This window comes from Castanea sativa, chromosome 5, assembly GCF_040712315.1.
Source record: "Castanea sativa cultivar Marrone di Chiusa Pesio chromosome 5, ASM4071231v1".
NCBI classification, from domain to species: Eukaryota; Viridiplantae; Streptophyta; class Magnoliopsida; order Fagales; family Fagaceae; genus Castanea; species Castanea sativa.
In genome coordinates this window covers 48,062,808-48,088,114 of record NC_134017.1, presented here as the reverse complement: position 1 = coordinate 48,088,114, position 25,307 = coordinate 48,062,808, and the positions used below count along the sequence as shown (strand labels likewise).

General features: G+C 34.3%; 1 protein-coding gene across 1 annotated transcript; it reads right to left on the bottom strand.

Moving 5' to 3' along the window:
* Window positions 1-23,133: 23,133 nt before the first annotated feature.
* Window positions 23,134-24,145, bottom strand: LOC142636050 (uncharacterized). The gene is made up of 2 exons (XM_075810117.1): window positions 24,059-24,145; window positions 23,134-23,838 (listed from the first exon to the last, which is right to left on the bottom strand). Exons 1-2 carry the CDS (start codon window positions 24,143-24,145, stop codon window positions 23,134-23,136), a joined length of 792 nt encoding a protein of 263 aa, XP_075666232.1.
* Between the last annotated feature and the right edge of the window lie 1,162 nt (window positions 24,146-25,307).

Sequence of the window (25,307 nt, the reverse complement as noted above, 5' to 3'; positions counted from 1 at the left end):
TTTCCAACCTAATTTTATACATTGAGATTTGGTGCCATTCTATTTTTTTATGTGAGAGAGATGTTAAAAAGATAAAAATATGAAAAAGGTAAAAGTTAATGGATATTCTTAGTGCATTAATTTAAAAAATATTATTAAATTACTAAAATTTTAGTTGCCTTTGCAACTATTGAAACAATGTCCAACAACAAAAAAAAAAAAAAACTTTACTAACACAAAATCCAGAATGTAAGACAAATAATTTGAAAGATATTTATATAATTTATATAATAGTAAAAATAAGTTACTATGATCTATTGGGTAACAGTAAAAAAAATTAATGAAAAAGGTAAAAAAAAAAAGAAGCTAAATGCAATATTAGAGTGCCACATGGTAGGGCCTCAAGTATTCTCACATGAGGTCTCTATTTATATATTGTCGTAGACCCACGTAATGTATGAGAATAGATAATTATTTTGTAATTGTGATATAATGTATAATTTGTTCTTCTAAATTTGTTGAAGATAATTTGCTCTCCCATGAAATTAACAATTTCTAAAATTATGTTTCATCTCTCTATATTTACAAATATATCATTATATTATTTTTGGTTTTATTTGATTAATATTTATCCATTTTTAGGTGGTTCATATTCTTTTAAATTATTTTATAATGCATTATGTTTTCCTAATTTTTTTTCTTTACAACTAAACTTTTTAAGTTTCAAATATATTATTCAAATTTCTCATTCTCTTAAAGGATATTATCGTGATAATAAAAAAATCATCACAAAAATACACTTGATATTATTCAAATAACCAATACACACATTCTAATACATAGCCAAAATTGTATTTTGATATAAATTCAAATTCTCACTTTCAAGATGACTAAGTATTAACTCAAACAAAAATTAAATCAAAATTATAAGAGGGAGAGAGAGGACTTGTGATAGGGAACTCAATTCAATTCAATTGACCTTTTCATATTTTTTCCAAATTCAATTTATTCAGATAGCCGAGCATACATCGTCTTGCCATTTCTTACATCCAATTGGTCTTCGTGGATTTTGAGGCTTTGTCGAAACTTGGATAATCTTTCACCCTAGCCTTTTTTTGGTTGTCTATTGCTACCTTATGTAGTTTTATACGTGTCCTTTGATTTGAATTTCTTTCTATTGACATCAAATTCTATTTCGGCAAAGTCTTCCAGCAATGGCATCCCATAATAATATCTAAATTTGTTACAATACAAAACCAAAAAAAAATAGTGGCATATCTTGTACTAAGTTATGCATCTATGTTCATGTCACAAATAATATGTACATACAACAAAACTGATTAATGCTATGCATATATATAGAGAATACTATATCCATAATGGTGAAAATAGCATATAAGAGATATCCATCAATGGGGGGAAAAAAAAAAACCCTCGTCCATCTACAATTTACTGGAAATTTGAATATACATTTCTATATGAGACACCACTTTCTAAACATTGGTTAACGACTACATAAACTATAGTAGCCAAACTCCACTACAAATCTTTTACTGTATTCTTCACCATGGCTTTGAGTTTTTTTGCTTGGTTTATAGGAACCAATGTTGTTGGCACTTGAGATCTTTGATGCCACATCACCAACAAAATTAATCCTGAAAACCTAAAGAATATGGGGGATAAAAGAAAGAAAGAAAAAACTCACTTTAGAGAGACTTCCAAAGTTGCAGAAGTATGGTAGAGCAATTGCAAGTATATTCATACACACACACACACACAAATCAATAGGTTTTTTTTTTTTTTTTTTGGAATTCTAATAGGTTAGCAATTGAATGGTTTTCATAGATGCTTAGTTGAGGAGAAGGAGAGTCATAGAGTTGAAAAGAGTTTGAATTATTATTAGATTGAGTTTGATAGATTAATAAATGGAAAGTTGAAAAGTTAGGAAATGTTAATTGAGAGAGAGAGAGAGAGAGAGAGAGAGAGAGAGAGAGAGAGAGAGAGAGAATAATTGTATGCTGGTAAAAAAAAAGTATGTACTAAGAAAGTATTTAATTGGGAAAAAACAATCACTTGTCAATAGGACATATATCCCTACAAAATCACTTTTACCATCAAATGTTGCAAGTATGCCACTTGAAATGTGAAAACAGAAACATGATGAATAATTAAAGGATAATGAAAGATGGTGAGAGAACAAAATTGCATAATTGTGAATGCAAAAAGAAAGATGGACAAAAAATCAAGAAAAGTCTTCGAAGCCTAAGTAAAGAGGTTCATTTATTGTGAAAACATTAGGGAACCTAAATTCCTTCATGTTATGGTAAAAATTGTAACCCCTTGTTGACATAATTTTCTTATTCGTATCCAACATCATTCACGTTCTAGAGAGAGTGCATTCTTCAAGAAATTTACTATAGCATTGTTTGAGTGCCTACTATAGCATTGTTGTTCAGTAAGTTTACCCAGTATCTATATTATAAAACACGGTTTACACAAATTGTACATTCCAACACAAAGAGCTACATCTAAAACATAACTTAACCTTAGGAATAACTATTACATTACAGTGTCTATTATAGTCTACCAAACATGCCCTTAGTATCCAACAACATTCACGTTCTAGAGACGGTGCATTCTTCAAGAAATTTACTAAAGCATTGTTTGAGGACTTACTATAGCATTGTTGGTCAATAAGTTTGCCTAGTATCTATATTATAAAACACGATTTACACAAATTATACATTCCAACACAAAGAGCTACATTTTAGATGTCATGTTTTACTTCCCATATATCAATATATTTCTGTCATGATCATGGTTGAATGATCATGACAAAAATATACTGATATTTGGGAAGTAAAATATGACATTTGAAATGGTTGAATGATTCAGTAATCGTACATATTTTATAACTTCAAACAAAAAAGAATGAGAGATAACAAATTCATCCAACTCCTAAGCTATGGTACCAAGACCTAATATCAAGTGTCATACATTGCACTATGAGGTGACTCGAAAGCAGATCATGGAGATCGATCTCTGTAACAGAGCCACACATAGTTCCAATAATAAAAAGCCTCTCATCAAAATTTAAGCTCTCAAGATTTGCTTTAAGTAGGATGCTCCAAGATGATCTAGAATAACATTAACTCCTACCATTTAGTTAGTTGTTCTTTCCCCCAAGAGGGGTGGCCCAGTTGGTGTGAGATCCCGCAAGCATGCACAAGGTCCCTCGTTCGAGTTGTGGCAGGTACCATGTGGGGGGTGGGCTCCTAGCATGCTTTGTGCCTCATCCGCTGGCTCTCTTGGGGTGCTAGGGTAAGGTCTGTGACATCCTGGTCACAGTAGTTATGGCTCAATCCAGCATTCCCTAGCGAGAGGGTGCCCCTATCAGGTCATGCCCTAGGGAGTAAGCCACATATGGTCACCCATGCCCCCCCTTTTGATTATCAAAAAAATTGTTGTTCTTTTTTCATCACATAATAATCTTTGCAAAAAGATTAATGAAAAAAATCAATCTCTATAAACATTGAGGAAAACTGAAGTTTTAATTTTAAAGAAAATATATTTTCCACCTGCTTTTTTCTTCACCCTTTTAACAAAGTCCTCTATCTAGTAATTGATACTGTTTGGGACATTATTAATGTAATTGCATAATCCTTTGAAAAAATGCACTTTACTTGTAATTGGGTAGATCTAGAATGGTTTAAGACTTCAAGAAACATGTTGTTCAAGTCAAATATTAAAGCCATACAAATTTGTACAAGAAACAAGAATTTTCCAATTTTTTCTTAGTGTCAAAATTATTTATTGAAATATTTTGGAAACCTTTTTTTGGGACTCAAATACTTCAATTATCATTGTCATATGAATATTGAGTCTCCAAAATCCTTAGACAACTCAAGGCTCCTTCCTCTATAAATAAATACTAACATTAAAATAAAATAAAAAGGAAAAGCTTTTGGAGATAACGAGACTCTACTAAAATATACGCTCACACCCAACCCCCCCCCCCCCCCCAAAAAAAATCATTCATAAAATCCCCTTTTTGGCAACTCAAGAACCCGAATTTTGTTGGAAAAATCCCAAAAATGAGGAAAAAAAAATCAAAAGCCATTATTGGTAGCCATTTCAATTAAACGGACCTTCCAAATCAAGACTAAAAAGAAAAACCAACCTCCTTTTTCTCATCGTAATATATTAAAGGTGTGTTTGGATACCACTTATTTTACTGAAAACTAAAAACATTGTAACAAAATAATTTTTAAATGTGTGAATTGTGCTGTGGGACCCATTTTTAATGAAAATTTTGTTGAAAAAAGAGTTTTATGGCTCCCATAAACAATGCACAAGACCCACTGGAAAAGCTTAAGGCTTCGGGTCTATAGGTGCTTTTCAAAAAAATACGGCCATAGTCTGAGACCTATAGCCGCGTTTTGTAAAAACGCGGCAACAAACCCGCTTTGAGCTGCATTTAAACCGCGGCTATAAGTTTTTTTAAAAACAAAAAAAAAAAAAATTTACTGGGGTTTTTTTTTCCCCAAAAAATTCAAAAATTCAAGTTTTTTTTTTTTTTTAAAAAAAAATTGGGGTTTTTTTCCCCAAAAAATTCAAAATTAAACACAAACTCAGAAAATTCATAATCAAACACAAACCCAAAAAGTTTAAAGTCAAACACACCCAGAAAATTCAAAATCAAACACAACATACTGACAATACAAATACAACGTGCTCCAAAATATAGCAATACAAACCCATGAATCTCCTCTCATTCAACAAAACCAACCCAAATTTAACACTAAATCCATTCAAAAAACACAAAAGCTCAAGAACACAAATCCATTTAAACATAAGCACAACATCAGCAACACAATAGCAAAAATAACCTCTAACAAAAGTATAATACCCATAAAAAGGTTAGAGAATTTTTACTTCAAATAGTAGAGATGAGTGAGCCTTTAACTTTTCTTATGAAGTTTTCCAGTGACCCTTGCTTGAAAAATGAAGTATATGGTGGTGTGGAGTGTACCGGTGGGACACTGAGGGAGAGGAGTGTGTGTGTTGTATTGAAAGGAAAAAAAAAAAAGAAGGAAAGAAAGAAAAAAGGAAAAAAAGAAATAGCAGCAAAGAAACAAAGAAAAAAAAAAAAGAGCTGTGTTGGAGTGAAGAAGGAAAAAAAAAAAAAAAAAAGAGAGAGAGAGAAAGAAAGAAGAGCTGGGCATGATTTGCAGAGAAGAAAGAAAGAAACCCAAGAAAGTAGACAAGAATGACCAAAGAAAGAAAAGATAAGAGTGGGGGTAGGTGGGAAAGTGGGGTTTCTGGGTTTTTTTTTATTGGTGTTACCTATAGCCGCGTTTTCGAAAACGCGCTATAGCCCCACCCTTATATAAAAAAATAATGTATTCGAATGCACAGGTCATCTTTTTAAAAAAATATATATTATTTGACTGGACCTATAACCCGGACGTAAAACGCAGCTCAAGACACTGACAAACGTGGCTTTAGACCTAACCTATGGCTGCGTTTAACAAAACGCAGCTATAGGTTGGGTCTGAAGCCGCGTTTCCTATAGGTTTGGTCTATAGCCGCGTTTTTTTATAAACGCGGCTATAGCCCTCATTTTTTGTAGTGTGAAACACGCTTCTAAAAAACAAAAGTTTTTCTTTCTTATAGAGTATCACAAAAGATGTCATTATCATTAGACTATTACTTGAAGAGGCACATCTCTTAAAGATTTTCACGTCTAATGAAAAAAAAAACTATTTCAAGAAATCTATTAAAAATAATTATTTTCCAAATAAATTTTTTACAAAAAAATATTATCTAATAAAAATGGCTAATACTTTGCACATAAATCTATGAATATTCTTGTGTTTGCCATTTTTTTTTTTGAAAATTAAAAAGATGCTAATTATAAACAAAGTTTTTCTCCCGAAAGATTTTTATGAACAAAATTTTTTTCAAACCGTTTTGGCATTTTAAAGAATTCTCCGGTCATAAAATTATTAACATATTTTATTTAAATAAATTGCATGACTCATTAATTGGGTCATGCAATTAAAACATTTCTTCATTTTTTACTTATTGTTCTCCAACAATTAGCTTCTAAAAAATACTAAGTCAAACGAATTTTTGGGATTAACAAACAAAAAAGAAAACAGTATCCCGTTTATAAAAATATAAAACCATGTTTAACTTTTGGGATTAATAAACTAAAAAAAAAAAAAAACAGTGTTCTATTCATAAAAATATAAAAGGACAAATAACACTCATCTCCCTTGAGGTTTGAGAAAATGACACTCACCCTCAAACTTAAAAAGAAAAAACATTTCCCCCCTTTGACATTCATTTAACTAAACTCTGTTAAATTGATGTTAAAAATGTTGTGTACTAACCTACCATTTAGTTAAGAACATATTTCCAAAATTTCCCTCAACTTATTCTTAAAAGTTTTATAAAACCCAAAATTTCGGCAATCATCCCTTCCCGCTCATCCTTTCCCGCTTCTTTGAAAACCTAGATTGATATTATGGACTTTTATTTACAAATTCACAGTTGCAAATACACCTCAACTAGTCCCCTACAACCTCCCATCCCATGGCCCAACAATAATTCCACAGTGAATACGACAAAACCTGAATAACCAAGTAAATGTCGACAAAGCCCTCAAAATTTCTTGTATTTTAGCATAGTTGAGCCATAGATTTTTGGAATTTATGTGTAGATAGATTGTTATGTGCACAATGGTATAATATTTACAAAACAATTTGTAAAGCATTAATTTTTTTTTTTTTTTGAAAAAGCTTGATTTTTGTTGTTGTTAATGGGTTTACTTCAAAGTTCAAAGACATTTTCGTTGATGGATTTTATTTGAAAATGCTCAATTTGTTTGTTACACAATGCTTTGGATATTTACTCATGCTCTATTATCTTATTTCTTCGGCATTTTTTTCGAAGATTTTATATTCGTTGAATATCCTAAACCAAAATTTTGAAATTAATATAACTAAAAAATTAGCTTTTGAGAAGTAGTTCTAGTATTTGGAAAAAGCCCAAACTTGTCTATAATGCTTGAAAGGTAATTTCCAATTCAATAAGTGGATGCTACTTATCAATAATTCAGCCAAAGAAACAATACTTGGCAGTAAAGAAGTAAATGTAAAAATGAGCTGGAAAGTAGAAGCCAATAGCCATTGACACCTCACTTGACTTGCATGAAGAAAAATACTTGATTTGAAGTTCTAGAGTTTCTCTTGTACTTTGAATAATTAAAACTAATTTAATAAATCTATAAATAGATACCATGTGTGATGAAAATGTGGTCTAATATAAATTGCAATGAAATAAAAATAGCAACACAAAAACACGTTGATAAACATATATATATATATATATATATATATATATATATATATATATATAGACACATGCACATATGTATAATCTATCTAATTTACCCATGTTTGAAAGTTTTTTATATTGATAAGTGACTCTGAAAATTTCAAACTCATTTTTAAACAATAAAAGCTTGAAAGTTTCGACAAATTGTTTTATTTCATAAATTTATATCCAAAGTGTTGGAGAGATGTGCGATTAAAAAATTTAAGAGGATCATCAAACTTTAAAAAATCAATTGGAAAGGTGATAGAAGAGACTAAAAAATCCACTTAAGCAATATGTTTAATAATATACTCTTTTCATTATTTTATTTTATGTGAATGCTCTTTTCACTAACCATGGCTAAACTTTGGTAAAGAGAATTTTTTAAAAATTGGAATATTCCATTACTAATATAAACAGAAGGGGGGGGTGTTATTTTTTAAAAAATTTCAAGGGAGTGGAGTGTTTTTTCCTTTCAAGTTTAGGGTGAGTGTAATTTTCTATACCTCAAAGGAGGGGAGTATAATTTGCCCAATATAAAATCATGTTTAATTTTATGAGAAAATTTAACCGATGTCCTAATGATATTAGTTTAGAAAATATTTTGTAAACTTTTTATGAAAAAAAAAATTAAATTTTTTATGACTTTTTATATTTCTCATGAAAATGCGTCTAAACTTTCCCAAAATTATTTATTAACAATTGCCATAAAAACACCGACTCTAAATTTATTTAACTTATCTATTTTTTTTTAGAAATAATTACAACATGCTGCTAATTTTGCAGCTCGAACTCTTTCCCATTTAGACCCCCAAGCACTTTGCACATGTGAATGTATTAATTCAGCTACAAAGCCTTTGACTATTTAACTTATTTAAGACTACAAGTTTACAATTAATTTCCGACTCACAATCATCTTATATGGTAGATTATAATTGATTTCCTAACACTTTTACCGTGAACCTATAACTAGCAATAGGTGTGAAATTGGTTTTGTAGTTTTTAAATTTTTCAAAAAATTATTTTTTCTAAAAAACTACAACCAAACTGCACTACCAAGTCCAAGTTGTTTTCGACCGTTGGGTGACTTGTCATCGAATTTAACGGACTCAGGAATAGTCAAAGTCTCAAAGAGTCACAAAGTTCAAATAAAAGTGGCTGCTACTCTCACTTTCGAGTGAGGCGCGTGGGAACCACTCACCAATAATTGTAGTGTGTAACTGACAAATGCATTTAATCACACAAAAATTATTGCACTTTCGGTGAAAACTGCCCACTTTTTTTCCCAAAAGGACCAAACTATCCTCGTCAATCATCCTAAAATGTCAGATAAAAAGGGATATTTTAGTCATTCAAAAATAACAATCAATGAATGATAATAATGTCAAGAGGGTCAATCCAAAAATTACTGTAGCAAATCACGAAGTTCATTCTTCTATTCTTAAATGATTATAGTTACTGTCCGCTCTACTCTTGTTTTACCCAAGTTTGATGGTTTTGTTTGGGGGAAAATAGTAAATTAACCCTTAGTTTTCAACTATATAGTTAGCAGGTCCGGTTTTGAAACTATATAATTTACTAACATCTCGAGTCTTAGAGGCTTGATTTTGAGCCTAAAAATCGAGTCTTTGAGTCTCAATTTTGGAGTTTGATGTGGCATTTTTTCTAGGTGGCGTCCACCTGAAAATCGAGTCTCTAAGACTCGAGTTTTATACCGAGCAGTAGAGACTCGATTCCTACCGGTGAGTCCACGTAGACGCCACTTAGATCTCGAGTTTTAGAGACTCGGTTTACTAAAATGGAAACCGAGTCTCAGAAACTCGATTTTTAAGTGGGGTCTTTCCCCTTGCTTAAGTCCCATCTGTCACTTCCATCTGGATAAGTCAGTGTCTTGGCTGAATAAATGTCTTGTGAATGTTCAGAAAAAGAAAGCATGGTCTAAGTCAGTGTAGTGGTCTAGTCTGAATAAGTATCTCGTGAATCTTCAGAAAAAGAAAGCATGGTCTAGATAAGTCAATGTAGCATGGTCTCAGGAATCTTAAAAAAAAGAACTGTACAGAAAAGCAAACATTGCTTCTCTCTCACACATTCAGCAAAACCATCTCATACACATTCAGCAAATATTGCTCCTCTCTCAACTCTCACACAGACATTGCTCCTCTCTTCACTCTCATACAATCCTAGTAGCATATTTGCACATCCTCATGTCAGGTAAGGGTCTCCTCACTCTCTAGTTGGTTGTTTAGTGTATATAAGTGCTTTAGAAAGTGTTGCTTGCATTGAATTGTCATGACATTTCCTAATTATTTGTTATTTCTTTGTATTAACCACTATATATAAAATATTTTTAATATATATTTACATACATATATATATATATATATTTACATACATATATATATATATATATTTACATATATATTTATATATATATATATATATATTTACATATATATTTATATTTATATATATATATATATATTTACATTTATATTTATATTTATATATATATATATATATTTACATTTATATTTATATTTATATTTATATTTATATATATTTACATATATATTTATATTTATATATATTTATATAAATATATATATATATATTTTAGAAAGTGAGGAGAAAGATATATATATATATTTTTTATTCATGATCTAGGAAGTCTTTTTGCTAGCTTTCGGTGAATTTATCTGCTTCATTTTCTCCATAATTTGTATTAAATTTGAGTTTGTATATCACATCTGGTATATTTAACTGTATATTAATGCCTTGATTTTGAAATTAGATGATATGTCTAATTTTGATTGCTCATGATCAAATTACACTCATTCATTTGCACATCCTCATGACTTTTGTTGTTTGGTTTGATATTTTTATTTATATTTTTGTTAGAACTGAGTCGAAATTTTGTAATGGGGGTGAGTTTTGTCTTTAGTTTTTTTATTTGTTTGAGTACGAAATGATAATGATTGAGTGTGTTTGTATGTGATGTGGGGTGAGTATATGCAATTGTGGGGTGAGAAGTTGTAATTTTTGTACTTTGAGTAGATATTCAAGGTTTTGTAATTGATGTTAAATAAAATAGATAAAATATGTCACTAACATATTATACTTTACTCTCTAATAGGTTCACAATCTCTAACGAATATTAATATAAATGTATATTATGGTGGACCCCTTGACAATCCTAGAGAGATTGACGGATTCCCATTTAGAGGACCGGGTATTGAATGCTACTACATGATGATATGTTGTAAGTTGAAGACGTTGGATGATTTGAAGAGGAAAATAATGCACTCATTGAATTTGAACCCTGCTTGGTATGACATCAAGATTATTTATCGTTACCCACAAGAAGTCCTTCGTGAACGAATAAATTACGGGTATATGGCGATCAAAGAAGACAAACATGTAAAGATGATGTTTAATAGGATCCAAAAAATGCCCCAAATAAATGCTGCTGAGTTGTACGTAAGTTCGGAGCCGCTTGTAGAAGTTGATACTGAGGTGGTGCAACAAACAACTACGGCTTTACAATTTACAGCCCTAGATGATGGATGTACTACAATGGGAGGTTATACGCTCTCATCTCAAGATCATATTGCCAATACTGGTGAATCCCTCCATCCTCAAGAAACACATTTAGAGGAGGAAGACGAAGACGAAGATCATGCTGCGAATGATGGTGAAAATATTGATGACGTGGATGAATACGAAGACAGGATTGAGTGAGGCGACTTTGAGAACGATATGGATGACCATGAAGTCGTTCCCAATTTTGAAGAGGAAAATATGAAGTACCATGATGAAGGTGATGCAGACGATGATATTGGCATCCAGCATGATACAAATACGACCATTGCCTACAGACCTCCTGCCGACTCATTTTACGCAAATACTTAGGAAAATATGGTTGATCCTTCACGTCTTCAGATACCATTTGTTTCTACTTGGGAAGATGGGATGCATTTTCATAAAGGGTTGACTTTTGCAAATAAGGAGGCGGTGAAGCGTGCATTGATAATATACGCAGCAAATGATAATAGAAATTTTATAATCCGGAGGTCCACCAAAAGTAAATTGTGTGCTGCATGCGTTGATGACAGCTGCAAGTGGTACGTTGGGGCATTCATGAAGGTTAAACTTAATGGTTTATGGATGGTCACGTCTTATGTGGGTCCACACACTTGTATACCCTTTGGCCTGCGAAGAGACGATAAAATGATGGACTCTAATTTTGTTGCATCAGAAATTGTGAGAAAATTGCGACAAAATCACACTGCTCGTATACAAGATCTCTGGGACATCATACGTACTAAGTATAAACATGAGCTTTCTTACTATAAAGTATGGGACGCAAAACAAAAGGCAATTGCTAAGATATTTGGGGATTGGGAGGAGTCTTACCAAAGGTTGCGAAAGTTGTTGTTGGCATACTTGGATCAGGATTCGGGTACCCAGTACAACTATCACACCATACCTAGGCCATACGAGAATTCTGCGTTACTACGCTATGTATATTGGGCATTTGCTCCATGCATTGCTGCATTCCAATATTGTAGGCCAGTGATCAATATTGATGGGACTCATTTGTATGGTAAATACAAAGGGGTTTTGATGATTGCAATGGCAACCGATGCCAATCAAAAGGTTTTGCCTCTTGCCTTTGCTGTTGTGGACAAGGAGTCAGAGGCTAGTTGGGGGTGGTTTTTAGAGTGTCTCAGGGCTTCGATTGAGCATGTTACACCTGCCAATGGCATTTGCATTATTTCTGACCGACATAAAGGTATAAAAAATGTCATTCGACAGTTGCCTAGATGGAGGGACGGAACAGAACAAGTATATCACCGATATTGCCTTCGACATGTTGCTAGCAACTTCAACAGACGCTTTGATGACCCGATTCTAAAGGCATTGGCCTTGAAAGCTAGATATGCGACCCATGAAGCTAAATTTGAATCCATAATGCAAATCATTAAGGAGGCCGAGATTAATTTACTGAGGGGTGTAGATCCTACTGATCGCCATGTTGCACGCTGTATGCCATACATATATTTAATCAGTGAGGATCTGGACAAATGGACCCAGTCACATGATGGTGGAAGACGTTACGGGGCAATGACAACCAATATCTCTGAGTGCTTTAATGGGGTACTTAAAGGTGCCCACGGTTTGCCTATTGCGGCAATGGTTAAGTTCACTTGGTCCAAACTTGTTGCATATTTCCACGATCGACATAAAAAAATTACGGAAGATCTCTCTCAAGGTAAGGTGTGGAGTGATTATGCAATGGAGATCTATAACAAAAATGCGCAGAAAACTGCAGGTCACACTGTGAGGAATTTTAATCATGAAACTGGTGTATATCAAGTGCTTACCCCGTACAACGACCATAGAGGTGGAGGGGGAAACCACAGTCATGAAGTACAGGTATTTGATAGAATATGTGGTTGCGGAAAGTAGCAAAACTTGAAGATCCCTTGTTCACACGCAATTAAAGTTCTTCAAGGTCTGCACCTCGATGCGACCAGCTATATTGACCCATGTTACAGTTTGAACAACGCCATTCAGACATATTCACATAATTTTGTAGTGCCAAAGTCAGAGTTATTGTGAAGGGACGTTCGCGGACCACGGTGGGTGCCTGACCCACAGCTGTTGCGGGCCAAAGGTCGTCCTGTGGCCTCAAGAATAAGGAATGAAATGGATGGGGTACGGCGAGAACGGGGAAGCCGGAGGGAAGATCCGGACTTGAGGGAGATTCAACTGAGGCAGCGATGTGGAGTGTGTCATCAAGAGGGGCATAACCGTAGAAGCTGTCCCAATTCCCGTGGGGCTTCGACAAGTGGTAGTGCTACAAACTAGGCAAGTGCTCTCACTGTTTTTATATAATATGCTATGAATTTCATTTGGTTTTTGTTCTTCGTATTTGGAAACTAACGATTGTATTTTCATGTTTGTCAGGCGAGCGGAGACTCGATTGAAGTTTTGGCAATGTACGTGGGACTTGTGGTTATCTTCTGTATGGACAAGTGCTGAATGCTGTGGTTATCTACAAGTGTTTTTTTTTTTTTTTATTGTTGAATGTTGTTGCCGAATGTAGACTATGTTAATTTTAGTTAGTTGTTATTTTTTATATTTTTTTTATTGCTGAATGTTGTTGTAATTGAACTATTTGCTATCCATTGTACTCGTTACATTAGTTGCATTGTGCAGCTTTTGCGTAGCCAGCAATGAATAGTAACTGTTTTAATTCGGTTGTTTGTTTCTGATGTACTACTCTCCCTTTGATTGGTTGTATCTAGTTGTTTACTACTGTAGGGAAAGGGAAAAACTAATTCTGGTTTATTGCTGCAGTAGCTGCAAAAAAAAAAAAAAAAAAAAAAAAAACTAAATCCCAGTGGAAATCGAGTGTTTGAAACTCGATTTCCTTTGCTTAAAAAATGTTTCAAAGGCGGCATTTCCACGGGATGTTATTTTTTAAAAAAACCACTAAACTAAAAATCGAGTCCTTGAAACTTGATTTTCAATATAAATCGAGGCTTTGAAACTCGATTTTCAATGTAAACCGAGTCTATGAAACTCGATTTTCAATGTAAATCGAGTCTATGAAACTCGATTTATATTTGGTGGTACACGAATGTAAATCAAGTCTTTGAAACTCGATTTTCAATGAAAATCGAGTTTTTAAAACTTGATTTAAAAAGCTACTGAAATCAAATCGAGCCTTTGAAACTCGATTTCCACATTAAAAATTGAGTTTCAAAGGCTCGATTTCTACATTTGATAACTAATTTCAGATAAATAACAAAACTCTAAAATTAATCTAAAATAGAGGGTGTTTAATTTCAAATTTCTGGACAATTTGTAGTTTAGTTTCAAAGACATAAATTAAATAGTTTAGTTCCTAAATTTGATAATTAATTTCAGATAAATAACAAAACTATGAAACACATCTAAAATAGAGTTATGACACTGTTTCAAAAATATAAATTTTTTCCTCTTGTACATGGCTTATCAACAAAAGAAATTAGATTTTTGTATAAATAAAGGGTTGCGTTGGATTAGGTGGCCTAAGTTAAGTACTTGAATTGGATTGAAGATTGATTTAACTGAAGAAGTTACAACATAAAATCTAAATATCTGACCATTAACATAATGACCATTAGTTTAGTTTCCAGACTTTACAGTTGCAAATAGAATACCTATACATACAATGTAGTCCATTGGGGACTCTTGCACCAATACAACAACAAGATCACAGTTTATTTTATAGGTACACCAATACATTTTATGATAGCAAAAAAAACTATTTCATATCTTTTTTACAATGCCTGAAGACAGTTAACCACAAAATCAACTCCATATATTGAAAGTGGTTCAAGTCTCGAACGACTATATGTCCATAAACTCACATCATAACCCACACCGCCAGATAAAATCAATCATTGGGTAGAAATGTTGCTGATTTTGTCATTTTATGGAGGTTTATATGGTGGCCGGTTTTCAAGTTCTGCTTCAGCAGCAGCGAGATTCTCTTTAGCTTAATGATTCTTTCTTGACAAGATTCTGCTTGCTCCTCAAGTCTTCCATTTCGTTATATTTTTCCCTCGTACTTGCACCCCCTATACAAAATGTAAATGAACCTCCAAACCTAAGAATAAATACAATCGTGTGACAAGAAACGTACAGCTACGAGGCACCACAGGAGATTCTTTCTTGACAAAATTTATAGCTGACTCTTCAAAAGTTGTAAGATAGAAAACTTACTTTAACATACGTTGTCCTTAATTTCGCCAGTGAAGGTAAAATCAGGCCAACGCAAGCATGGAACAGGCAAAAAATATTGTGACTAAAACTCCAATTTCCTGCAGATTAGAATTGAACACTGTAAATGTTCCAACATCTAACACCAAAGTCATAATAGACAAATATATTTCTCATAATTCCATAAATATAAGATGTGTACCTGATAATCATCAGCTATTATAGAGAACACAAGTCCCATTATAATGAAGGAGATACAATTTTTCGAGATCATGAAACCGAGCAATCAAAGTTATAAGATAGAACTGACCTTGCATTTCGAGATTACGTGCAGACATATGAACTGACCTCTGACCACCAACCACACAAACAGCACAGGTTCCAGTTGATGTAGATTCATCCTTGTAATAATGTACCTAATTACAATTTTCATAATTGTCTTAACATGAGGAAGAAGGTGAAGACATAACCAACGTTCAGTTGTAAGTCTAAGACGAAGAGAAACTCACATTAACACCCGCTGATTTTTAATTTTTTGTCATCTCCTCTCCAAACTTCTCATTTCCAATGGAGCCAATGTAACCAATTGCACCATTACATTTGGAGCATCCACTGGGAGAGACAAAAAAAGAGAGACCAGGGTACGGAGAATCAATCAATTCTATTTCATAAAAATTTAGCTTCATTTGGAAATGAATAATTTTTTTTTAGAAATATGAAACCAGACCTGGGCAACTTTGATTGAATGTGTCTTTGTAGCACCTAAAGTGACACGATATGATTTCAGTTTCCAGCAAGGTTTTCATGTAGGCCACTATGTCAGGCACTTGGCTGTGAAATTCAAGAGAAAGATAGTCTCTAGCTTCTTTCAATGACAGTATCACTCTTGAAATCCTAAATCCTCAGGTTTCCATTCATTTACATTTTCTATAGGGGGTGCAAGTACGAGGGAAAAATATAAAGAAATGGAAGACCTGAGGAAGCAAGAAGAATCTCGTCAAGAAAGAATCATTAAAGCTAAAGAGAATCTCACTGCTGCTGAAGCAGAACTTGAAAACCGGCCGCCATATGAACCTCCATAAAATGACGAAATCAACAACATTTCTACCCAATCATTGATTTTATCTGGTGGTGTGGGTTATGATGTGAGTTTATGGACATATAGTCATTGGAGACTTGAACCACTTTCAATATATAGAGCTGATTTTGTGGTTAACTGTCTTAAGGCATCTTGAAGAGTTATCAAATAGTTGGTTGCCTATTTTCAAAGTTTATTAGGGATGGAGGGACAATTCTAGCTTCAAATCTGTATGTGCTATTGTCCTACAAAAATGAAGAGTGCGTACATTTTTAAATCTAACATGAAGCACTAAACAAGGCAATTAATCATGTTCCATTGTTCATATTAGTTAGGTAAAATTGGGCAGAAAGACAATCACTTTAAGACTTTTTTTTTTAGTGATGTAAACTCTTGTTTAATTAACAGTTCAATGCATATTTCAAGAGACGCATGGTAATGTGAGGATACTTTTTTATTTTTTGAACAATGTTTCTTGGTACTGTAACTCCCTCCAAAATCACAGAGCTGGTTTCAATTGACTTTCTACCCCGCATGCATTTACCCACAAACAAACCCCCCATGTCTACTTATAATTCAAACATGTGAAAGGCATGTACATCCCAATAAAGATTTTAACTTTGCTAATTCAATCATGAAGCTAACTTCGACTTCCCTATTGAGGATTTGTGCCAACCCCAACAATCCTACACATGGCATTGCAAATCAGGCCAGAGGAAACAAAGATTTTTCTCAATATATACAAAAGAACTTCATAATGAATAATTGGCATGTTGTATTTAATCATAATTTACCATCAAAATCCCTATAATTCATGTGAGGAAAAATTCAGTACATAAACATAAAAAAATGGGCAGCTTTGAATAAAAGGTGCTAGCAATAATGAATAATGGAGTCTTTCATTTGTGTTTAAACAAAGATTTTACAAGACATAATTATAGTTTGATGCAATTAACAAAGAACAATATTTTACTAATCAGTGGTTGTACAGCGCAAAACATCCTGTAAGATCAACTTTAATTGCCTCTATAATCTATTTGTTTTTATTTTTATTTTATTACTTTCCTGTGCATACTTTCAGCAAAAAATGCTAGATAAGTTGTTTTCAAACAAATAGTTAGAGCCATGAAAAGGAAAATTGCTTTTTGCAAAATTGGATTGAAGGTTAATTGCTCAAGAGAAAGTTGGTTTGGACCCAGTCACAGCAAAAGAGTGTTCAATTTTCCTCCCTAAAACTTTGCAAAATGTTCTATTTTTCAAGCTTCTATCTATGTCCGTTAGTTTATATATCCTACGTGGCTTAACAGAGTGATAAGACTTGGACAATATTAATTTATTTTTAAAATTTTAAACAAAAATGTTAACGGATGCCCTTAGGGCAATGGTTAAAAATCTATTTAAAGAAAAAAATTTTGAAAAAAAAAAAACATGGATTGAACAATTTAAATGAGAAGTGGAGAAAGTATGTATATTGAATTACACATGGAACAATTGAGTCAGTAGTAGTTGTTGAACATCTTCCAATTACAAAAATTTCACTGCTCACCATCTTTCCAAGTTTGTACGAAGTTGAAGTAAGATGACTCTGTTCAATTGTTCCTCTCGCACGCGTGGCTCAACATATATGTTCATATTTTTCTACTCTCTCGACCATCTGGGAAAAGAAGGGAAAGTGAAGCATTAGAAAGATAAATGACATAACTCATTGGCCAACATGTATACAATATCTAAGTAAATTGAGTAAGAAATTGTAATTCATGCTTACATGTTTGTAACACAATGTGCATATCTTGCACTCGAATGCATGGCAAGGAACGCCCAGCCATTTATAGCATCAGCCCATGTTTATGCAGCTTCATGCTAGTGATGTTATGTTTCTTCTTCAATTTCTTGGACACAATATTCATGGCAGCAACTCCAGCAGATTTCACTGTAATCTCTTCTGTAAAGCTAAAATTACCTACAATATTTGGAGATACCTGTATCAGTGTTAAGATTACTAACTGTAGACTAAAGCTCAAGATGATCTCAAACTGAAGGACTTTAGAGCGTAAGGAGGAAAACTAGCCACAAAATAAAAACATATGATAATGAACAAATACAGAGACACAAGTCGAAAGATATGTGACAGCCGATAGCATCAGAACATACGAAACAAATCTTTCCAACATAATGTCTAAATAGACATAACAGGCCAAAGCAAAGGAACATGTTGAAACAAACAAAGACAAAAGTGAAGGACCACAAACCTAAGTCATAAGTTCCATATATGCAATCTCTTTCTCCGTATATGCAATGCTCTCTCTCTCTCTCTCTCTCTCTCTCTCTCTCCCACCCACACACACACACACATATATATTTTGCTTCACTCTGCAGAATTTTAACCACACATATATATTCCTTAAGTCTAATTCAATTTTAAAATTCCTAACACTTCTGATTATTACTCTAGAACAATGCCTGCTGCCATTCTAGACCAACTGACATACCTTTCTTCTGAAAGTATAATCACTATTATAGGACCCAAATTAATAGGAAAAGGACACTTAAGGATCTTTAATGCAACACCAGACCAAGAAGAAATCCCCAAAGTTTTCAACTCTAAGGATGATAGAAAAGGTCTACCTTTGGATGGAGTCTAAAAGACACTATAACCTTGCTTTTGTCCTGTATAAACTTCATCGTTCATTACTTCTATAATTTCAACTCATTTTCTTATACACCTTATGAACCAAGCTACGATTATGTAAGATATAAAACCTTGATTTCCGTATGCTTCATTAGCTGACTTGCTTCACAATTATAGAGCCCTCAATTGGTTCTGCATATGAGATCAACTGAGATGTTTCTCATCATAAGAAAAAGATAGAACAAAAAGCTAATCACATACTTAGGATGCGAGATGTTTTTACCAATTGTCCCTTGTTTCCTGCTGGCACCCTTTCAAAAATTAGCTTTGCACTTCAAAATATCTCTGCATAAAGAGGTAAAGAAATTTTCCAAAACATCAGTAGCAAAAAAATATAATAAAATAAAACACTATACAGATGTCATCTCCATTTAAGCAAGTTATGGACAAACAGCTAAAAACATCAATAATTAGAATTTTAAGTGGTTGCACCCAACTGACAGTAAATATTCTAGTAATTATTCTCTAGCTAAAACTCCAAAAAAGACCTCCTTCTAATTCTGAGGCAATCTTGTCTCATCTCTCTCTCACCCACGCTGTTTTTTTCTTCTTCCTTTTCTTCCTTACTATCCTTTGTGCATTTGTTCTCTAGAGTTTATAGCCATATTTAGCTATTCTTTAAGCCTAATCTCAACCTAGAAATCCTTAAACATAATTATTAGTGCAGTATATCAGTATCGACCAACTCGCAATCTCTTCTTCAAACAGCACAATCAAGTTCATTACACCCCAAAATCATTGGAAATGGTCTGTGGATTTATAGTGCAACACATAAGCAAGAAGAAATTAGCAAGTTTAGAACAATAGGGACATTAGAAAAGGAAATACCTTTGGATGCTACCTAAAAGACACTGTAACATTAATCTTGCCGCAGATAGTATGCCCCTCCTTAATTCATTAGTTCAATAATTCAAAATATTTTCTTATACTTGTATGAACCAAGCTAATATTGTAAACTATAAAATTTTAGTATTGCCAATAGACACAATAGCTCATTATTTTTCTTCACATGCCAACTCTTGTTTACGAAGAGAAGGTTGAATCAACAGTGGTTCTAGCACAATGAAGGAGTCAAAAAGCTATGCTTGTTTTAATAGAACCCAACAAGTAAAAAAAGGTATATTTTAAAAGAAACCCAGAAAATATTTATATAAAAGTAGGGTACTTCAGCATAGAGACATGTTGAAAAAGACAGCATAATTTCTAAACTGAAGCTGCTATCCCCATCAAATCTTGCATTAGTTAGGTAAATATGATAGAACAATTTTAACTAGACCACAACGCCTACAAGGAACTCAATATCTCACAATCATCTATTATGGATATAAAATCTCCATAATTTCACGTTGTGTTTGAAGCCAACCCCAATTCAATTGCGGTTTCAGTTTTGGGTAGATTGAATCAAGTTGGGTTTCACATTGTGTTTGAATACTCTCTAAACTATAAACAGATTGCGTACTCATTGTAACAGAAATAATACTGTTGTTTCTATCTGAGTTGTAAGTAATACTGGGAAAATACATACACACACACACACATGAAAAATCTCACAAGGATACCATTCACGTAAGGGCCAGTTTCAATTGACATCCTTGAAGCCTCATTCTGACCTCTTGATAGGTTTTTAAACAAAGCCTTCACTTGCTGTTTGTAGAATTCAGCATCTTTTAAATCACGGCCATCATCCAGACCCTCTGCTAGTGGAAGACCATCAGTTACACGGGCAATCAAAGTTAGCTTCACCATCTTCAGCTTAGAGGTTTTCAGCTATACAAAAATGACTCAAACATGTTAGCCATTATCCCAGATGCAGCCACATAATATGAAGACAACAATCCTACACAAATAAGAAACTGATATACACATCAACAAATAACTCTGCTTAGTACCATAAACTACATTCACATAACCTAACAGCTACTTTATCTCTCTCAGTTATCCATGAACACCTACTGCCATTTAAGCTTAACATGCAGAGTCCATAATCACATCTGTCATGGTTAAGCCATTTTAGTTCCTCTTCACTATAATGGATCACGGTGAGTTATTAAACAAGGTCACATCTTGACAACTCAGCTCTTCAAATGTTACTGTCAGAATCCAAATAACCAAACTCCCATAAAAATAAAACAAGACCCATGATTTGGTTGTTGTCTTTATAGGTGCTCAAGTAAATTTTATATTGAAAAAGAATCTCCCACTCAGATTCCAATGTATAATGACAGACAAGCTAAGCTTCATGTCCATATTATAATTGCATGATATTAAATTTCCTAAAAACGTCAAGGAACCTTTTTTACACTAAGGACATACGAGAAGATGTTCATTATTGTTCAACCTTTTTCAACATGAGAGATGAAACATCTTCAAAAACCAAGACATGAATTAAGAATGTTTACCATTGATCACCATGGCAAAGTTTGTTATACTGGTTTTTGGAAGACAACTTCAGTTGTAAGTCAAGAGGCAAGCCAAGATCAGACTAACCACTTCATTGTACTGGAAGTTCTGTACTTGGCCACTTCAAGGATTGACCTGCTTGATGCACAAATAGCTGAATCCTAATGTAAACTGACACAAAATGACATAACCCATCTGACTTCTCAATTCACCAGAGTGCCTCACAATTTAAAGGGTTTACCAGAAAAAAAAAAGAAAAAAAAAAGGAATGCAGTCCCTATATGTTTGTTACTACAACCTTCAAGAGACGCATTCAATCATTAAGTCAAAAGAGAATACATTGTGAAAATGATAAAGACAATGCATGTTGCTAACTTATATGGTGTACAAACAACCATAGTTTCAGAAGCATTTTCATTTGCTAGAACCACTTAAAAAAAATAAGAAACGAAAAATCGCATTCAATTGAACTTAAAATGTTACCTTATAAAACCACAAATGGTAATCATGCAATAAGAACATTTAGGAGTCATACCAATACCATGTGGTCGTAAATGTAATTTGACAAGGAAATACTTTGGTTAAATGTGTAAAATATTACCTATTGCTCGGGACATTGCAAGAATGCCTTCAACTCGAGCTCCATTCACAAAGATGACTCCACCCCCAGTAGCTTCAACTCTGGCCTGTTCATCTGATCTATCAGGCTGCAAACAATGCTTACAGTCATCCACATAAAGATTCAAATAAAAACTCTACATAAACATAACTCATTAAAAAAAAAACTTTAATACAGGGATTCGTTTAAACGATTACATTATTCAACAATCACTCAACAAGGATACCTCCCAACACAAGAAACACTACAACATAAATGGGTATCAACCTTTCGTATTAGCTTCACTGTGAAGTAAATTATGGAAGAAAAATGCTTATGGACTTGTAGCTACTTTTAATGGAGATCTATTAAAAAACTTACAAATTGAGGTATGATTAGTTTAATACCATCATCATAATAAATAAATAAATATTTAAATTTTTTTTTTTTATTCTGCATACAGTTTTAGTATTATCGTGGTATTGACGTGTGAGTGTATTTTTTTATTTCATCCTCTCCATTATATACGTGTCCATTATATACGTGTTTCTCAACAAAAAAAAATTTACTTTTTTTTTTATTTTGTGGTTAATCTACATCATTACCAGAGAAAGTACGCTCATCAGCTCATGAGTCAAAAATTTCAGGGTTGCATTTGAAACATATCTATCCTAGTCCTTTACAAACACCAACATCAAATCAAACCATGTCCTAGATTTAGAATCTCTGAAAAAGTAAAAACTAAAAAACTTGGCAAAAATACCACGTGTCAACCACGTACAGCGAGTACATAAGCAACATGGTTTAGGATCAGATTCATGTGCAAAGCAAATAATTCAATTGAAGATGTTGGTAACTTAGAGATAAAACATGCACATACTTCTCAATCGGGTCCAACCATTCATGACATATGCATTAAGCAGCTACTCTCAACTCTCAAGACTCAAACTCAATTGTTACTTAGGCTTGGCAGCCCAAGACTTTACCATAGTAGCAGACAATGGCCATTGATTTAACCGCCAAAGTCAGAGTAGTTGCTTACCGTCTTCTACACCTGCATCACTGTCATTTTGGCCCCCTCTGTACTCGTTCCCATCACCTACTTCCAAAAATGTACGTTAAAATCATATTGATCTCCATAATAATATCATGAAGTAATCAATAGTAGATTGAAATGTGAAAACATTTCTACCCACTAGTTATAAAGTGTGTTGTTTCACATTCAGCTTTGAGTTACCTTTTTTGAATCTTATGCCGTCTCGTATAATGAGGAGGAGGTCTTGCATGTCCTTCGTCAGATGCCTCGAGCCCAGCATTGTGTCCATGTTTGTGCCCCTCTGTCCCACAAGGAGGTGCCTTTGATATGCGTTTCGGCCGACCTTCTGCCACTGCAGGTAACCCAACAGTCTGCTCAGCCTGAACATGGGGTAGGTCGATGGCTGAAGACAGGGCAGTAGATGTACTGTGGGAGGGTGGCTCCTGCTGCATGTCAGGTGGAGTTGGATCAATACCCAGGTCAAAGGATGGAATGGGTAACAGCTGAGGAAATGACCGTGGAGTGGGTGGACAAATGTCAGACCCAGGACAAGGATGTGGAGTGGGTGTCAGTATGGTGGGGCGAGGAGATGGATGTGGGGTGGGTGAAGGAATGGTGGGGGTAGGGGATGGATGTGGGGTGGATGAAGAAGGATCGGGGGTAGGGACAACCCGAGGGCTAGCAACAAGCGGACGAGGGAGACATCCGGCTGGGGTTGTGCTCGTGCTTGGGCCCTTAGTAGTGCTTGGGCCCGTAGGAGTAGGTGCCTCCTCATTCGTGGCCTCAGGAATAGGAGGTTGTACACGTTCAATTGCATGCACTGCCGTCAGGACCTCAGTAATGTCCTTGTGGTCCTCCGTGCCCACTGGGTGACGCCTCAAAAAACGGACGTATCCCTCAATCTGCACATGGAAAAACCACACATATTATTAATGCAATACCAAATCAACAATGCCAATCGATAATAAAATAAATGTTGGTTCAGAATTGGTTCTGCTAGTAATAATTGCAAATTATAGAGAGACCAAGTGCTAAGCAAAAAATGTGATACTATCATGTTATCTAAACAGTGGTTTCATGCTATTTCAGTATGGTAAGATGTAGAAGACATTGAGAAGTTACCAGCAGAGTCACTATAGCACCAGGCCTATCTATGAACCTCCGAGTTATCCTTTTGAACCAGTCGTGGTACTCGTGCTGTGAAGGCATATCACCAAGCACTGCTTCACAACGCCGTTGAAGGCGATTACCCTACTCATCGATATGCACAACATGTTTTCGCATCCAATCAACACTGAATTTCTCCCTCAAATCAATGCCATGAAGCACAGTGTCGGTGTCAACATTGCGAGAAATTTCTTGGATCATCCCAAATTGACGAACGACACGATCCGGTGTATGTTTTTCTACTAGGTGGAAACATACAAGTGGCACCGTTGCCGTTCACACGGCCCTCCCTGCAACGCACCATGGCAGAAGGTCCTCTAACTCAGCTTCATATGGCTGCCACACCACCTACAACAGCCAAAAAACAAGTACACAACACATTAGGTAGCAATGTTTATATTTCAAAGCTCACCAAACCTATATCTTGTTCCTAAACATGTAAAACAATGCATTTTCATACCTGGCCTGGCAACATTGAAGCTATTTGCTCGCGATACCTGTCCCTGAAGATGTGGGCGGGCCTATTTTTCTTGTTTGGGACCCACAACCACCTACAATCAGTTGCAATAGATCAATATCTACAACTTTCGTACAGAGATAATTCCAATGTTAAAACTATAATGTAATCACATATAACTACTGAGATCATCTTATAGATATTTACTTAATTAATAATATCAATAGAATAAGAAACTCGATTATAAAAAACAAAGCACATACAAGCCACATGACAATCACAAAATTAGAGTATATTAACGTGATCATATATATTGAACCTCTAATTGAAATTTACGCAATGTTGACATAAAAAATTGCTAGAAGCCTTTAAAATAAATAAATAAAATCAAGTTACATTATTATAGGCTTAGGGAATGATCGCATAATGTATATGACGTGCATGAGGTAAAGACTTCCTTCAGGGACAATGGACCACGCACTGGAGGACCATAAGCACCCACTGGCGGACCATGCTCAACTGCGGGGCACAAATAGGAGAACCTGGCCCATGCCCAATACTGGAGTAACAGTAAGCACCCACCAATCTGACTGGTGTCCTCGCTTGCCCTGCATAGCTCTCGGTACAACCATGCAAGGCAAGCACTTCCCCAACTGTACCTTCGTGGGTTACGAAGGTCTTCCAACTGTTGCACCCACATTAGATGCACCCTATCGCCGGATTTGTCCATGAATATTGTGTCCCCCA

Excerpts from the sequence above, each read along its gene's own strand:
- LOC142636050 (XM_075810117.1), bottom strand. The coding sequence starts at position 24,145 with ATGCCTTCACAGCACGAGTACCACGACTGGTTCAAAAGGATAACTCGG. Across the intron at positions 23,839-24,058 it reads GTGCTATAGTGACTCTGCTG|ATTGAGGGATACGTCCGTTT; the intron begins GTAACTTCTCAA and ends TTCCATGTGCAG.